This window comes from Eulemur rufifrons, chromosome 18 (assembly GCF_041146395.1).
Source record: "Eulemur rufifrons isolate Redbay chromosome 18, OSU_ERuf_1, whole genome shotgun sequence".
Taxonomy (NCBI): Eukaryota; Metazoa; Chordata; class Mammalia; order Primates; family Lemuridae; genus Eulemur; species Eulemur rufifrons.
Window position 1 is genome coordinate 70,595,791 of NC_091000.1, and position 18,854 is coordinate 70,614,644.

Here is an 18,854-nt window from a genome sequence, read left to right on the forward strand (position 1 = left end):
AGAAAGGAATCACAGATTACTTAACCCATTCAAATATATGATTTATCTACTCTGACAAAAGTTTGGTAGAATAAAAAGTAGAAACTAAATGTTTGAAAGGCTCTTTATAAATTTAAGTTATTTATTCATCTTACCCTAATGCTTCTTAATCTCCTACTTCAGTAAGCATAATCGCCAGAGATGGCATGTAAACCAAACTAGGCCCATCTTTATACCGCCCATGGCTTTGTTTTTAAGCGTTGTTTAAAAGAAAGAAGAGGAAAAAGAATATGTGATAGAGGGTGTATCTGGCTACAAAGCCTAAAATATTTATTGTCTGGCTCTTTATAGAAATAGTTTGCCAATCCCTGATCTGGTTTGAATATTCCTATCTCACGCAGGCCAGCGGTAACATACAGTGGTTAGAGCCTGTGCATCAGTTTGTACATGGATCCTGGATCCTGCCTGTGCATACACATCATTTCTTAATGCCTTAATAATAGCATTTATATAAATGTATGGGCAGGTAATATGATTCTTTTATTGAAATTGCAAATTTGACTTCCACATTTTATTGGAGAGTAAAATAAAAGAATCAAATAATTATAGGCAATCTTTCTATAACCCTGATTTTTCTTTGAATAGTACTTTTATATATACTTTTTTGTTTCCCGTACAAAAACTTACGATGTTCAACTGCTTCACATATTTAAGTTTTAATAGATTAGAAACAGTAACAAACTTGTGATCATGTACCAAGTTGCTTATTGAGTTGTTCTACTTAAAAATGTTTTCAGAGAAAATAAAAGGTCAAGTGAACCAGACATAGGGTTATTTGGTTTAATTTCCTGGAAAATAGGATTGCCTTTATCAGATCCCAGTGTCTCTGGGTCCTCATGCTCGGCTGACAGCTTGACAGTGGCTCTGCTGTGGTGGAGATGGGTGGGAAGGAGTTGCCTTGTCAGCAGAAAGGACTGTAAACTGAGCCGCGGGACCAGGGTCACCTCATCTTGACCTGCTGATCAGTGATGGGTTTTGTCAGCATCAGTAAACATGGCTACATGACTTCCTTTAACGCTGACTTTGACTTAGCAAGTAACATTTGAGGCAGGGCTACTGCAGGAGGCAGTGCCTGGACGAACCACACACAGCCCACGCAGTAAAACTGCTGGCGTGCCAGGTGTTCCTTTGTAACCAGGATTGTCACAGAGTCACAGCAGCATGTAAATAAAGAATGTGAGCAGGTTTGCTTATACACAACAGGCAAGTCTTTCTAGTTTAGCTTTTTAATACTTAGGCCTAGTCTGTCCCCTTTCTTAAAGAGAGGCCAGGAAGTTCTTTTCCATTTAACAAGTTGAACTTAAGTGTAAGTTTTCATATGTGGAAACATTTTATGTCATTGTTACCCCATAATCTAAATTTGAGATATTAAAGAAATTACTTTCTCTTCACTCTGAATCAGCCAAGACAATTAAAAATATAGTGGCTGATTTTTTTTCCAAATATATTTCTTTTTCTTTCTATGAATGTGTTTCCTCACAGAGGAGCAGTCTGTTTATTTTATAATTTCAAACAAAATTTGAGGTAGCTTTATAAAATAAAGGATGAAAAACAATAAGCTCAGAATTAAAAACTAATTAAAAGGAGCAGAAAAATAGATGTTATTAGGCACTGAGAATGTGTTCATAGTACATTTGAGCAGTGAATTTGTCTCAGAGTTTTTTGACCAAAGAGTCGAGGGAAATACATTGAACTACATAGTTTTGAGTAAAAGAAATACACGTCTTTTTGTTTGTTTGTTTGTTTTAGCATAAATCTGCCACCTGTGACTGGTGGGTTAAGCAGAACCCATAGTTCCTTTTAAGAAATTGTTCTAACTCACTATTTGAATGTTAGACAATAGCTAATACATAAGGGTGATGTTCATTCCAGTGTACTAGTTGTGAAGGCCATAGAGTTAAACATCGTGCATTTGGGTTTTTGCTAAAACAAGTTATATGAAAAGTTAAAAATCCTGGATGTTTTAGCAGCTTTTATTTTGGGAAGGAGAAGCCTCTTTTGTTTTCAACTGAATGCATTTCCCAGTTGGCATAATAAGTGTATTATTCTCATTCTACAGATGTGAAAACAGAAGCTTAGACAGTGGAAGTTGCTTGCCCTTACTATATGGGGAGTGTGGGATGAGGTTTTATGTACTGGGATCAGACTGCTCAAATGCACACTTTGACTTTGGCTTTGTGAGCTTGGACAACTTGTTTTAATTTCATGGAGCCATGGTTTTCCCGTCTGTAAACTAGAAATAATATTGGAAGCTACATCACTGGCTTCTTTAAAAGATGACATATGTATACACACACACATATATATATATATGTGTGTGTGTGTGTGTGTGTGTATATATATAAGAGGCTTAGCTTATATGTTCATTGCTCAATTAATGTTTGCCTTGCTATTTTTTTATTTTTTATATTACACTTTTGAATTTGAAATTGTATTTGACCATTTTGTTTTGGAATTTTTCTTAGTTCTTCACCTAGATAAGCCCGATTTGCTCTGTTTAAAACCTCTTCTCTTCAGTAGGTAAAACCGTTTTTAGATATAAATTACTAAATGATTTCCTCGTAATCTTTATCAGATTCAGGCAGACATAAATCACTAACAGCAAAAAACTCCAATGCAGTTTGTACATCCACAGTTAATGTATTGGTAGATGTTGCTAGGTATTCCTTGGGAATCCCCAGAGAAATAACTTATCTTAATAGAATATGAATAATATGTATTTTTCTGTGTTATATTTTAAGGCTGAAATGAAATGTTTTGAGGTTGGTAAACTCCAAATAGTAGTATTCCTATTTTCCAGATGGTGAAACTGAAGAATAAGAATGACTTCCTGTGGCCAACTATCAAAGACAGTACAGGTTTAGTGTCCCTTATCTGAAATGCTTGGGACCTGGAGCGTTTCATGTTTTGGATTTTTGGCTTGGGGATGCTCAACCTATAGTAATAAGACCTAGAACACCTTGAGTATTGCTTTTCTTTTTTAATTCAACTGTCTTTACCACTCACTCTTGAGGTTCAGATGATTGAGTATGTGCATTATGGACTATTTTAATAGTGTTAAACTGTGAATAACTTAGGCTGGTGTCTGCTGGGTACATTGCAAAGTATGGCATATTTGTGCTCCTTTCCAGCAGAGAAAATAATGTGACCATTTTTTAAAGCTGTTTAAAAATGTCATTTTGATGTAATATATCCCCACCCATTAAAATGGCCTGCATTTTGACCAGATGTTTTTTTCTAGCCATCCATCAAAAACTAGAAGCGGATGGAACGGAAAAAGTAGAAGGATCCATGACGCAAAAACTGGAGAATGTTCTGAACCGTAAGTTTTGTCCTGCTACCACAAACTATTTATGGACTTTATAACAAGCCTTAATGTAGTTCTTGGGACCAAGAACTTTTACCGGACAAGGCTGTTAGTTGCATTTTAGTATTTATTTCTAAACAATAGTGATTATTAAATTCCTGCTGAATGGATATTAAGGGGAATAGAAATACTGAAATGAATATTCTGTTTGTGTTTACATTTTATTTATGAGAAGTCATAATTTGAAAACAAGGCAATATACTTCTTAAGAGATAAAATTTGCTACCATAAAAAAGACCAGTGTCTAAAAAGCATCATCAAAGACAGGAAAGCACTGAGGCAGTAGCCAGGATTGACATTGACCAAAAACCTGGAAAAGCCATTGTCAGGTGTCTGTCAGTGTTATGCAAATAACCTTGGCTATTAGAATAGCAGATACTGGGGTGTCATTTATTTGTTTATACCTTGCCTTTTTCCAAAAAGAATTTAAGGTAGCTGGATATTTAAGAGTATATCTATCTGAGAAATTTTGTGAAAATTATAGGCCCAGGAAAAACTGATATATTGAAAGTTTTGGATCTGTCCACCTTTCTTTATGTCCTTTTTCTGACATCCGAGGCTCTAGTTACTTATCCTACCGATTTAGAAGAAACTCATCAGGTGAATTAATCCTTATTGTACCAATTAGTGCCTTAAAAATAAGTTATTCTCGTTCACTTATACAGTTAATATTTGATATGATGCAATAATACCAATAGGAATCTCCTTTTGAAATGTAACATATGATTTCATCTTGAAGTAAAGTTAAAAATAACTGAAAAAATTAAGAAAACACATCAGATATCTAAAGATTCTATGAATGCAGGTCTGTGATAGGAAGTTACTTTTGTGCTTCTAGCTTAATGTAGTCTCATGAGGAGAACTTCTTGAGTCTTTATGTAAATATCTGCTCCAAAACCTGGAGAATCCTTAATAAGAAAGTATTTTCTAGAATGAAGCTTTAATTTGGTGTCGGCTTTCCTTGGTGGAAGACTTTGAGTACTTGGATTTCATTCTAAATTTCTGAATTTAACAGCATTTAAAAATATTTTCTTCTGTTATTATTACTGTTATTACTACTTGCCTTGAGATTTTGCCTTATTTTTATCTTTGAGAACCAGGTCACCAACTTTGTTAAAATGGATATTTTTTTAATTCAACTCAAATTTATTGAAGCTATTTTCTGAATGGTATTTTCTACTCAGGGATGTTATTTGCACTGGAGAAGTTGTCATCAAACTAAGATACCTATACAACAAACCAAGATTACTTCAGTAACTTTAAAAAGGTGACTTGTAGGAACAGCGCCCTTAGGGACATAGTAATATATCATTGTATCAGTAAAAGAGATACTTGCTAAGGTTTGGGAAATACTAAGATCTCTTTCATGTGTTAGGCTTAGTATAATGTGGTAATGTAATTTTTTTTCTCTAAGGAGTAGTTTGGGAAATCCTCCCTTGAGACTTATGGTATTAAAAATTGTAAAACAAAAATTGTTTTACTTAATATTCCTTTATAACCATGAATTTTTTCCAGAAATATATTAACTTATTATTGAAGTTTGCTCTTTTTGAATAAAGTTGGCCTTGACATAAATGGTCACTTCTTTATGAGATCTTCCTTCAGGACTTTATGGTGTTAAAACTTCCCTAAAATATATTCCTTTATAACAATCCTCATTTTTCCAGAAACATTCTTTATCCACATGATGTCGATGTTTGCTATTTTAGGAAAAGGTCCTGCTAATTCAGGTCAGCTTGACATTCATTCGTCACTGGTTGTGTAAAATGTGGTGTTGAACCAGGCTGGGATACAGAGCTGGGAGAGACGAGGTTCTGGTTCCACAAGCGAGTCTTCTGCCCAGACGAGGGCTTCACAGTTGTCCAGGACTTTAGTACTGTAGAACTGGTAAAAAAAAAAAAAAAAAAACAACAACAACAACATAAAAATTAACGTCAGGAAAAATTCAATCAGTACTATTAGAAATTCAGTTTCTTTCTTTTGGGAAGGAAGGAAAGAATAAATGAAATGTATGTAGTTTAGTTTGCTTAAATTATTACTAATACTTTTATTGTAGGTATAATTATATACTAATTCATATGGATTTTTCTTTAGTTTTTTAAAATGAGAGTTTTTAAGAATTTGGGCAGTCTTTCTCACTTTAAGCTAAGTTTCCAAGGGATGGCATTGGCTGCAAGAAAGTTAGCCCCTTTTATTCGCAGTTTGTCAGTGTTGACACCTTTTATTGAAATTGTTTTATTTTCATTGACATGTGTTTCTCATGTTTGTCTTTGAACTTAATAATTCTGTCTTGATTTTAAGCCAGCAACTAGTTTATTTATATCAAATTCACATATATTCCAAGAGTATAGAACAGCACTGTCCAATAGAACTTCTGCAGTGATGAAAATGTAGCTGTTGAGCACTTCACATGTGGTTAGTACAGCTGAAGAACTGAATTTTAAATTTTTATTTAATTTTAATTAATTTAGCTTTGAATTGAAACGGCCCCCTGTGGCTAGTAGCTACTGTGTTAGTGCAGGTATAGACAATGCTGTGGAAGTATTTGTCATCGTATTTGCGGTAGTAACAGCTAAAACGTGTGTAGAGTCTCTTAAAGGTCAGGTGTTGCTCTGAATAGTCTGTATATTTAGTCCTCACAACAACCCCTTGAGGTCTGTGCTATTCTCTTCATTTTATTGGTGAAAAAAATAAAGCCCAGAAGGTTAAATGAGCTACATACATAAGGTCACACAGTAGTAAGTGGCAGAGCTGGGCACTATGTCCAGAAATCAGACTCCAAACTGGTGCTTGGACTTACAGGCAGTCCTTGCTATGTGTGGTTTGGATAGGCAGGGATTTCAGTTACCACGATATATTTGCCTAACTGCATAAAGTACAAACTTCCCCGCTAGCTCTTCAGTCCTCAGATCACTATAGAAATAACACACGTGCAGGATGAACCGCTCCTTCCTTCAGAGTCCGTCAGGGACTAGTCACTGTGGGTCTGCTACCTGTTTGCACGCGGGCCGCAAAGAGTGTAGCTGTGCTGCCCTCATCTCCAAGTGATGAACCCACGTGACGTTTTACAAACATGGATAATCAAAAGAAAGGATTGGCCCATAAAGATGAAAGTGCATCAAAACCCAAAAAGTGATAGCACTGTACATGAAATTCAAATCCAGCACAGATGGAATTAGAAAAAGTAGCCCATGGTGGGAAGGCAGAGCCTGCTGCTGTGCGAGACTCGGGGGGAGCTCGGGGAGGGGGGCGACATGGGGGGACGTCCCCGAGGAAGTGGTGCTCAGGGGAACCCGCAGAGATATGTCACAACATTGGAAGTGCAAAGATAAAATGTCAGAAGCTGATTCACACTTAGAAAGGTGTACGATGATTTGTCAAAGCATAGAAAAGATGCTTGATAGATACTGTAAATTTTGTGAAAAAAAGAAGGCAAATACTCTTGACAAGTTTTTCTCCAAAGAAATACTCTAATTTTTAATGTGTCTGATGTTTTAAGTGATAGTGTACTAAATATATAACTTTACTATTTTTAAATTTTCCTATTCATTTATTAATATAACCAACAGTAAGTGAGTTTTTAACGTTTCAACAAAAATTTTTAGAAGGCACGGAATGACTGTAATTTTCCCGTTGATTATTGAGATGGCTTTTCTGGGTGTCAGCTAATACAGCCATTGTCACAGTCACGCATGCCATGCAAGGCAGGGCTTGGGTGTGCTGCACTGCACCCCCTCTCTGAGTGGAATAAACACTGTCATTGATTCACAGACCAGTTTTCAGTCCCTGTTCTGTGATCATTTTTGAGTACATGTTTGTCTTATCCTAGGAATATAAAGACAAAACTTGCACTTCCCATCTAACAAATTATAGCCTAATGGAAAATGGGGACACGTAAGCAGGTGATTGAATTGGGTGTGATCATACTCTGCTGCCAGTATTCTTGGGCAGCTAACCAACACTGGAGTGGAGGGAGTATCAGGGAGGGTCTTGGGAGCCTTAGCAGCGGAGCAAGAAGTAGCCAGAGAAGTAGAGGTTGGTGGTGGGCAGCTGGGTGGAGGGACGCAGTGTGTCGGGCAGGGCTGGGAGCGTGCGGGGGATGCGCAGCGTTGGAGGAGAGATGGCTGCAGCCCTGCAAGCAGCATCCGGGGGGCCCGATGTGCACACGTGAGGGCTGAGGCTGTGAGGTGTGACAGACTTGCTCGGCAACAACCATTGGAGCAGGGTGAGTAAGAGACTGGTATTATGAGATTCCTGAAGAACAGCCCGCCGTCTGTAGAGAGAATGGGTGCGAGGGAGGCCCACGAGAGGCAAGAGGAGAGACAGAAGTGCCCAGTAATAATGTGAGTCGTGTCAGTAGCAGCGCATGTGGTAACGGAATGAGGTCATGGAAGGGCGACGTGGTAAGGACTTTAGCCAAAACAGCTGGTGAAGGCAGAGCTGGCAGGTCAGAAATGTTAAGGAAATGAGGAAGGTAGTACCTGGTCACTGGTTTGATGTGAGATGTAAGAAAAAGGAGATAGTCAATGATGACTTCCAGATTTCTGACCTGAAATGAGGAAGAAGTAGCACGTTTGGGGCGTGAGGAGAGTAGAGAAGACGTTTAGCTGAGTTTGTAAGATGCTGAGTTTGAGATGCTGAGGGTACGACCAGTGACGCCTTTCTGGCTGTCACTGCTTCCTGGCTGGCACGGTGGCACATGGAGGAGCCTCCCTTTGTGTCAGTGTCCTCCTCCCCAAATGGAGGCAAAGTGGCACCTGTCTTGTAAGCAAGCGCCAATGCCCTAATGCATGTAGAGTTTTTAGAATAGCCCCTAGCACAGAGTAAGTGCTCAATATATTAGCTGTCACTATTGTATGTCTAGTGAAAATATTTTTAAAGATTAGTTTTAAGCTCGGAGACACATCTTGTGATATAGATTTGGGAGTCACCAGCATACAGATGGTAGTGGAATTAACAGGATTGAATGATGCAGCCAAGTACTGTGTGTAAAATTGAAATAAGAAAGCCACGGCTTTAGAACACTGAGGAATATTAGTGTGAGTCAAGCATGTGAAAAAGAAACTGACTTCTGCTCAGCGGTTGGCTAGTAAATATTTAACAACTGGCATGCAAAAGAGAAAGCAAGAAGAGAGAGAGAGAGAAAGAGAAAACTCTAATATTAGTATTTCACGATTTCTAAGGTCCAAGTTCCCCACTGTGGTCGATTGCAATTTGAGGAGCAATGCCAGCAATTGGCTGCTGAGAGCGGGGAGAGCCGACTTCAGCTCCCTCCTCGTCCCTAGACTCCGGTTCTGTGTCTTTACGCACAGCTACAGGATTCCGGTGTCAGGCACGGTGTTGTAAACATTAAATGTTGCTAATGATACCGTTCATGTAACATCATTCTGGTATAGATAGCAGCCTATCTAGTCATTTTCTAGAATCTATTAAAACTGAGACACATACAGCAGGTTGTTAGGTCTCTTTGGGGTCCTGGTTTTGCTATACATTTGAGTATACATTTTAATTACCTGAATTTTCCAGATGCCCTAATGTTTCATTTCCTGATCTCATTTGGCTTACCTGTTCCTGGGATAAACTGTGTTGTGTGGGTCAGGTGGGGAGCTCCTCTGTTCTACCCCTGACCCCTGCAATTCCAATCAGGCAGAGAGCACAGATTAAAATCACTTCTGTGACCTATTGTCTCAAGGGTTGGTACCAAGGAAGGGACCAATAAGGTCACTTTGAAAGAAGAGAAAGCATAATGTTTACTTTAAATAAACATGCTTGAAATTATAAGACACCATTAGAATTCCAGGACTAGGTTTTGTAGATGACAGGAGTTCCTGGCACACTTAAAATGGTTTTTTTTGGTTGTTGTTGCTAAGGATGTAAGATCCCTGGGCAGGTGTGAGTCCCACGGGTTAGTGTGCTGTGCCGCAGTGACTTTTCTTCCCATCTTGCACTCTCAGGAAATTTTGCTGCTCTACAAGCCCAGCAATGGTGGCAGCCGCCCTATGTTATAACAGTATTGCTGTTAGTTCTTGGGGTTCGTGTGTGACTGATACAGTGACAGTCACTGTCCAGGTTAACGTGTTGAGACCATCTTCAGGTGAGAAGGGACCAAATTTCAGGTCTAGGCTTGCCCAGGGCTGGTAAGTGTAGATTCAGGTTTATTCTGCAGCCTGGGCCAAAGCCATGGTTTCCACGGCCAGCTAGTCCAGGTAGATTTGTTTGATGGTTGCACACGGGACGCCCAAAGCCCTGCCAGCTGCCTCACACTGGATGTTCTTCGTGTGCGGAAATGGGGGAGAATGTTGTGGATTAGTGCGAGGAGGGGATTTCCTTCCAGATGACTTTGTGGATGCCTTCCCCATGGCCTTATCTGCAGCACCAGCCTCACGCGGGACGAACGCAGAGTAGTAGCTTTGTTTTTTATTAGTAGCTCTGAAGAAGAAACCCGTTTGTGAGCTGCTGGTGATTTTTATCTGTTTGCACAAATCTTGGTTTCATAGCTCTCTTGTGTTTTATTACTAGATATATCATCCAGTTATCAAAGTTATGAACTGTAATTTTATTGTGAATACAGTAAATTTATAGACAGAATAATAATTTATAGTTAGAAGTTGTCTATATATTAAAGTTATAATTTAATAATTTATTTCTCTGTATTTGCATAAATTAAAGTTCTCCATATATAGATATATATAGTTTGGCATAAATAAAATTATAATTTTATAGTTTATAATTTGTCTATAAATTTTTCTCCGTAAAGTATTTATGTTTTGTTTGGTTGTAAGTGGGTTTTCTCCCTGTACTTGTTTTCATGCTTTTTAGAAAAGCTAAAAATTAGTTGGTAATTTTTTACTACTTTAAAAATATGATAAGAAAAATCTAATTTTGAACTCTTATACTTTTTGCCCCGAATTCCTTTATTATACCAAAAAAAGAAAAGTGCTTGGTGATTTAACATTTAAACACTGTACATAAGTGATTACCCTTTTTGAAAGATTCAGTCCCCTTATTCGTGTTCGTATTTATTCATTTATGAAGCCTCAGTTTACGAAATTTATATTTTTAAAATGACAAATACTTTAAAATAATTTTCTTTAAGGGGAAAAACGTTTTAACCCTAGTCAGATTTCAAATATTCATTTAGCTTCCCTTATGTGGTTTGGTGGCAAGAAGGAAATATATTTTTTCTCATCTTATAGTAGAAATTTAGTATTCTACATTAAATAGCATGTAATGAAAACAGCTATCTTGACAAAGCAAAGTTTTTATATCAGGCCTTTAAAATTTCAACAGAATTCAAACATTATTTAGATAAAACAATCATGTTACAAAGACGACTTTTAACACGCTCAGGCCACCCACGGTGTGGACCAGAGAATACGGCATGTGAGCCACCCAGTGAGACTGAGGCCGTTTTTTTCATCTTTGCTTAAAGTATCGTCACTAGACCAGATAATGTAGAAACTTTTTACAAGCAGTGATCAAATAACTGAAAACAGTTTATCCTTTTTCTCCCCTTTTCTTGTGGCTTATTAAAAATAATTCACAAGTTACAAAATTTAAACTATTTTTGTACACAGCAAATTTTACTTTAGATAAAGCATCTCTTTCATTACACTGATTCATATAGTTTCAGTTGTTTTAGATAAAAAAAAAAACCTTATGAATTGTCCAGTTCATATATAATTTTATAAGAATTAGTGATTTAAGAAATATTAATGATGCCGTGTTCAAGTTTGTCATTTTAAATTGCTTGTGTAATTTTCTGTATCTGCTACCTAAAGAGATAATTCCACCAAGAAATAGGATTACTTTTAAAATATTTTTTTGGGCAACTTTTCCAAAACCTGTTTTCTTTATTTTGTTTATTACTCCATATGTAGATATTGAACCCATGGAATTTAATGTACGTGTGTGCACGTGTGCGTGTGTGTGTGTGTGTGTGTGTGTTTACCCTATTGTCTGAAGTAATGAAATAACCTAAGGGCCTATCATTGCTATAAAATTTAGAAGAGTAACTAAAATAAATGTAGGTTCATGTTAGAGAATTTATTTGTGTTGTTTTTATATTGGATAGCATTCTTAACATATGAAAAGACTTAGGCAAAATGGAAATTTTATTTTAGCAAACTGTAAAAGATTTCCAATATAGCTAACTTTAAAAACATAGTCTATTGAGTTTTAATGTAAAGCTACAATAGTGGTCTAACATTTTGTTTCTAGTGCCCTGTTACACATTTTCTGATTAAAATCAGCTTTCATCTAAGCTTCCTTTTCTCTTTTAAAATAGGAGCAAGTAATACTGCGGACACATTATTTCAAGAAGTATTAGGTCGAAAGGACAAGGCAGATTCTACTAGAAACGCACTCAATGTGCTTCAGCGATTTAAGTTTCTTTTCAACCTTCCTCTAAATATTGAAAGGAATATTCAAAAGGTAGAGCATATATTTATTTATGTACATGTGGTTATAGATGTCATAAATTTTAAAGATTTGTTAAGATGTTTTTTATATTCACCCAGTGTCTCCAAAATGTTATTTTTTTATTTTAAAGGGTGATTATGATGTGGTTATTAATGATTATGAAAAGGCCAAGTCACTCTTTGGGAAAACGGAGGTGCAAGTTTTCAAGAAATGTAAGATTTGTTTTATTAATTTTAGATCTTCTACTTTCCTTTTATAGGAAGACTATGGAATGTATTCTGCAAAGAATGTTATGTGGGCTTTAGTTTTTGTTTATATGGTGCTGTCTTTAAAATTTAAAACAATTACTTCAAAAATAACATTATGACTTTTCTTATTTGAGATGTATTGAAAACGAGCAAGTAGGGTAATAGGTTAGTCTTGGACGTTCTTTGCCGTTTGTTAACCGCAGACTATAAAAAATCTTTTTTACTAGAAAGAATCAATGACAAGTATTTATAGAGATGGAAGCCTATGTTTTAATCTTCCCTCTTCAGAAAGACCAATATATTTAAGCATACTGACCTCATTTAAAGCAAATGCAACAACTTTTGAAATTATCTCTAATACCAGAGATACAGAAAATAAGAAAAGCTTAAAATGCCCTGTGGTAGGTAAAGCCTTATCAACTAGGAGAAATATCACAGGGTTTTAATAAATTCAAAAATGAAATCCATAAGGCCTCAGAAAACTTAATTTATTTTTTATTGTGGTAAAATTTACATGCAGTGAAATGCACAGACCTTACATGTTCTAGGTCAGTGAGTTTTGACAAATGCACACACCCACGTAACCTACACCCGAGACAGAGTGTTTTGATCACTCTAGAAAGGTCCCTTGTGCCTCTTCTCAGTCAACCTTCACCCCACCAAAAGCAACCGCTGTTCTGCTGTCTGAAATTTGGTTTTAAATTTCCACTCTACAAATCCTTGTATATGCTTTTCTTTTTTAATAGATTATGCTGAAGTAGAAACACGGATTGAAGCTTTAAGAGAATTACTTCTGGATAAATTGCTTGAGACACCTTCGACCTTGCATGACCAAAAACGTTATATAAGGTAAATCTTCTGCAAGAATTTTGATGAGTCTCATTTATCTGTTTGGTACTGGATGCGTTATGTAACCTTTAAAGCTAATTTGGGGGAAATTAGGAGATTGATGAAGTGGTAAAAGGTAAGACACAAATAGAAATGTAGGGGTGTGTAGTGTAGAACACCAGGATTCTCATGAATACAAACAAATTTGGGAGCAGTTATGGAGTACTCACTTCCTAAGGACAGGAAAATCCTGCTGGTTTGGTGAAAGGAAAGGCAGCCGCGATGCTCAGTCGCCTCCTCCTCCTGCTGAGCAGTGCGTTATCTAACCTTCTGGGACCTTCTGGGATGGTGTGGGCGCGGCACCCTGTTGGTGCTCCTCATCCGTGAAGTAGGGGCTCCTACTTCAGAGCAGAATGCTGTACACTGGGTGGGAAGTCCTGCATTGCCACAGGAATGTGCCATGTCTCAGTAGAGAAAGTTCTGGAAGGTTTTAGCCTTGACTAGCTGGTTTACAAGCCTTTTGTGATCAATGAAAGAGAAATATATTACTGAGTGGGAATACTTAAAAAAAATAGCTGTAATATTAAAAGAGGTGGACACCACAGGATATGAAGAGGAGGAGGAGCCAGTATCATCACACGTGGGACTGGCTGTTCGCTGTGGGCAGCTCACATGAGTGCTGGTCTTCAGTGTCCTCATCTGTGAGTTGGACGTGATGGCGTGGTCTGCGTCTCAGTGGCTGCAAAGATAATCAGGGTGCATTAAGGATTTCACAGCACCTGGCACATAATGAGTAGTCAGCAAATTTTGTATATATGTAGTTTATACCAGGACTTGAGACAAAGCATATAAATTATAAGCTATTCATATCTGTAATTAAAAAATATTAACTTTATTTTCTGCTGGAATATTTTGAACGTGGCCTTTGTTCTCAGAATAAGGTGTTATTTTCCAAATTTACTGGTTTCTGTTCTTCGATTAGTGAAGTTTACTGAATATTCAGTAGTTATAAAATGATAATAGATCATATATATGTTTATACATTTGGCTGTGGTCACCATGTGACCACTGAAAATAATCTCTAGGATGGAAGGAGGGTCTGCCCTGAAAGCTGCTGTGTGTGCAGCTGTGGCGGGGACGAGGGCCCACACCCAGACCTGTGTCCTAGTGACTGGGCACACGGTGGCACTGGAGCCGTCGTCACTGGCAGCGCACTCGTGTTGCCCAAGAGGGATCGAGCAGAGGCTCTGGCAGTGGGACAGAGAGCGCTAAACTGCTTGCTGCCACTACCGTGCATTGCAGTGTATGCATGTCCTCTCTGATCCTGGCGGCCGCACGAAAGGACACCAGTATGGTGCCCGTTTTACAGGGAGGGCAGCAAAGCTTGCCCGGCACACTGGTGAGGAGGAAGACACCTGTGTTTTCTGGTCCCAGAGCCTACCCTTGCTTCTCTCTCCGCTGCCGCCATAAAGAAAGGGTATATATGGGGGATTTTCCTAGCTTGTAGAGTCCTAGAAATTTAAAGCTCAAAATAAACTACATTAATAATTCAAATGCTTTATTTTCTGCATATAAAGAAACAGGGTTCCAGGGAGGTCGAGCATCTTGTCTAGGACCTGCAGCTGCCTGGTGTCAGTTGTCCTGATTCCCGCGCTCTGTGCTCCTCCCTGCTGCTTCACTGTTCGTGCTTCACGTGTTTCCTTACCTGTTTACATTTGCTGTATTAAATTTGCCTATGGTAGCGTGTTAAAACTTACTATTAAGTGTGCAGTTTCTTTAGGTAGTGAATTACCATCTATGTGGATAACTGATGTGTAGTTCCTATGGCTAGTTAACTTACTGGATATCATTTAAAAGATGGTAATATTAAAAAGGATGCTTTTAAAGGGCCTATTTAACTGCCTTTTTTCTTGTCATTTTAAAGGGAAAAGAGCAAGAATGTCAACAGTTTGTTTTTTAATGATTATTTTATTTCTGATGCTTTGAGAAGATACAGGGCAGTTCTATTACCTTTTTAAATTAAATTTTTAGTCAATAGCAAATAGAAAAATAAGATCAGAACCAGTCAAATATCTGTTGGATTTTGAAATCTATGGTGATAGGCTAGGTACTGTGAACACCAAGTGGGCACAGAGACAGTTTTATCATCAACAAAAATATATCTGTATTAGTTTTCTTATATAATCTGAGTTATGTGTGGTAGGAGTGAAAATCAGATTACTCCTATACTATCTTACTTTTGTTCACTATTTTATCTAATTAAAAACTTCCTGGCTACTTTCACTCTATTCTGTCCCGATGCCGGCAGACGACATATTAGTGACTTTAGCAAGAAGCAAAGCTCCGTGTGCTCCTTTCCGTGTCGGCATGATCCTGGCCCTGGTAATTGTTAAATATCATGTCAGAATAAAAACTTCTTTAAGTTTTAAACTTTAAAATATTGAGATGATGTTCATAATGAACATTCTTTACTTTGTTTTTCCTCTAAAAATTCTTTTTAGAAGTATTTTTAATACTTAAATAGCAATAACATGTATTCTAAACAGTGATCTTTGAAATGAAACTACTTATTTTTAAGCTGCATACTAAAAGGAAGAAACTTTTTGGAAGAGACTAGCACAAGTTGTACTTTTGAACTGAAATACTCTAGAATTCCTAAGAGAACAACTTTATTTTTCTTTATAAAACTCTTTTATTTCAATACCCATTAACAGGATGATAGAAAAAGAATTTTGCCAGGACATGGTAAACATACTAAAAAGACTTATAGTTTAAAAAATTACTGAGCAAACAAGCTTATTGATTTCTCTTGCCGTACCTCTGGAGAAAGAGCCCTGTACTGAACCATCTACATTCCTATTCAGTAGTTTAAAAAAAGGAAGTAGCTTCACTAAAAGAATATTCCTATATTTTACCACTGACACCATATCTGAGAGTTCTGTGAACGAAAGTGTTAGGAGAAAGCACTGGAGCATTAGGAGGCAAAACAAGTCTGTCTGGGACGGATGCTGAAACACCTTATCCCCAGCAAGGGGGAATGAAATCCCATGTTCTTTGGGAAGAAAAGGCACAGTGTACTATTTGTTATATTTATATTTTAGATAACAAAAGAAGAAATCCTTGTGTGAGAAAAAGAAATCAGACTGGATTTGGAAGCTTTGAAATGAATTCCCTATGCCAAGGTCAATGTGATTTAATATCCCATTGTAGTTTTCTTCTCAGGATACTATCCTCGTATGTGAGGAGTCGTCCTAGGCAACTCCCTAATATGAGTAAAGTTCTTTCTTTTAATTGACTTGTCACTTTCTCGACACAGAGACACCACCTATTTGCAACCTGTAAATAGACAGTCATGGCGAGGAGGCGATGGCAGCTCTCGGGCAGCTCTTGCAGCCCGTGCGGCGTGAGCCGCTGTGCGGGGCCGGAGGCCTGCCCTCCTCAGCAGCCCAGGGGCAGCAGGAGCGTTGCTAAATGTGACGTCGGATATCTTCACAGCATCGCATTTGTTGCTAACTTACTGCAATATGGATTTGTTTCTCTTCCAATTAGCTGCTAATTTAGATGTCTGAGTAGTAAATGCGTACTACTAGAGAAACGTGGGAGGGAAGCGCCAAGCGTATCCCTGAGTGATTAAGATTTGGCTCCAGGTCACAGCTTGTAACCATTAATGACAATTTACTGTTGAATAAAAATCTTTAAATTCAAGACAAAGGATAGCTTATGGTTTAAGAATCATTTTAAGGCAATAAATTCATTTGGACATGCTTTTGGAGTTGATTTAATTGTATTTGACTTGTTATATTTATATATTTTGTGAGGACTGAGGGCCAAATGTTGAATAATATTTGATAGAGATTTTCAACTGATATATATTTAGATTGTATATACGGGTTTGAGTATTTTATGCACAAAGAAGACTTTAAATATTTTAAGGAATATTTAAAAATTAAGAAAAACACCCCTCTGTACTACATTTTCCAGAGAAATATTTTCTCAAACAGTCATGAATGAGCGTAGACCTTGCAGGTGAGTGTACATGTACAAATCTCTTCGTGTGGAGAAAGCGGCCAAGGGTTCAGGCAGCCATGGGCCAGCTCACCGTAGAAAGCAGTGTCACACTGCCATCTCCTGGCTGCGATTCATACCAGAAAGGAATAAAAAACAGTTGAAATTTTTAAAATGCTGGCCCAGTGTCCTCCGCTGGCTTCCACCTGTGTTTAGTGTAATGACTCTGAGCTAAGTAGGAACACTCTGAAATAAATGTAAGTATTGTAAAGAAAAGTGCTCTCCAACTAGATAGGATCACTACAAGTTGTCTTTGTCTTTTTAATTGTCTTTTTCCAAAGAGCTAATTAAAAAAGTTCTATCATTAACTGCATAAAAAGAATATATTTCATTGAGAACTAAATATTAAAGGCTAGTATTGACAAATGTTTTACTAATTGATAAATTTTAGCTTTTCTTTTTTTTAAAAAAAGTAATGATTTTAAAATGTGCAAGCTTTTCCTTTGGCCTCGTGTGTAACAGAGGAAGCCTGCTTCATCAAGCTTGGACTTGCCTTGCAGGTATCTGTCTGACCTCCACGCCCCGGGTGACCCTGCCTGGCAGTGCATCGGGGCCCAGCACGAGTGGATCCTCCAGCTCATGCACACCTGCAAAGACAGCTTCGTGAAGGACCTGAAAGGCAAGGGCTTCTCTTCCCACGTACTGTGCTGTTCCTTCATGACATTAACGCACTTGGCAAATGCTTAATAATTAAGGGCATGGTTACCTAATTTTCTCAGTACCAGTTCTTGTTTTTTGTTTGTTTTCTGGTTTTGTTTTTTTTTTTTTTTGGCCACTGGCTAGCATTGTACGTAAGAGTGAGTAACAGAACAAGGATGGGCAAAAACTCTTTCGCTATCTCTTATTTTTATGCTTGGCTAGCAGTGTTGACAAAGGTTTGCTTGAGGGGGAACAGTTAACATTTCATGGGAGGCAGCATGAGGTTGTAGAAATGATACTAGTCCTTGGTAAATAACAGTCCGCTCATTGTTTCATCAAGTGTATGTTGAGCCCCTGCTGTGTACCAGGCACTGTGCCAAGTACCAGAGAGACAGTGGTGCCTAAAACAGATGCAGTCCCTGCCTCATGGAGGTAGAAAAAGGGAAAGGCATTAACATGTAACTAACCAAATTAAATGTTGAGGCAAATGATGAAAGGAAAAACAGCAGGGTATTCTGAAGGAAATAACTGAGGAGAATGCTTTAGATGGCTGTGCTGGAAAAGTATCTCAGAGAAGGCCCCGTGTTAGCAAAGGACTGGAAGGATGAGAAGTAGTTTACTGGCAGACTCTGGCCTGAGAAGGGGAACCACATGTGCAAAGGCCCTGCGGTAAGCTGGAAGTGAGAAGTCAGAGCTGTATTTGCATGCAGGTTTATTGACTTTCATTTGTATAATCCTATCATCAAACAAATACTGAATGTATCCAATGCCTTCCACCCTCCAGACAGTTGGGGCCTGGCTCAGCAAGCTCACAGAATAGTGTGGAGACGGGGAACTGACTGCTGGGATATGATGTGCCACTTCCTAATATGGGGGAGGTTCTGAGTGCTGCGGTGGCACTTAGGAACAACAGCTTATCCGGGGTTTTGAGGTCAGGAAAGGAAGGATGTCGGTATTGGCTGGTTGGGATAGCAGAAGAAAGGCTCACAGACCACTGTAGGAAGAGCAGGGAGAATGTGCACAAGGTCTCCAGCAAGAGGAGGCTGCTGACCTGTGTGGCTGGAGCCTAGAGCGGGGCCAGAGCGGTAAGTGTTGAGGCTGGAGTTGGGAGGCGCCGAAGTCTGAAGGGCTTTGTTGGCCGCTCTGAGGGGTTCAGACTTTTCCCAGAAGGCAGTGGGGGAGCCACGGGAGGATCTAAGCTGGGGAAAGACAGAAGCAGACTTGTTTTTCTAAGACTTCCATGTCAC

The 18,854-nt window shown here is 38.2% G+C and overlaps 1 protein-coding gene across 2 annotated transcripts in view; it reads left to right on the forward strand.

Annotated features, from left to right (window-relative positions):
* EXOC2 (exocyst complex component 2) overlaps window positions 1-18,854 on the forward strand; it is a 197,584-nt gene that overhangs the window by 70,583 nt on the left and 108,147 nt on the right. For both annotated transcript variants that reach the window (XM_069493556.1, XM_069493557.1), the window contains exons 7-11: window positions 3,281-3,361; window positions 11,694-11,839; window positions 11,958-12,039; window positions 12,822-12,924; window positions 17,469-17,587. In XM_069493556.1, the coding sequence (XP_069349657.1) occupies window positions 3,281-3,361; window positions 11,694-11,839; window positions 11,958-12,039; window positions 12,822-12,924; window positions 17,469-17,587 (531 nt within the window). The remainder of the gene's footprint in view (window positions 1-3,280; window positions 3,362-11,693; window positions 11,840-11,957; window positions 12,040-12,821; window positions 12,925-17,468; window positions 17,588-18,854) is intronic.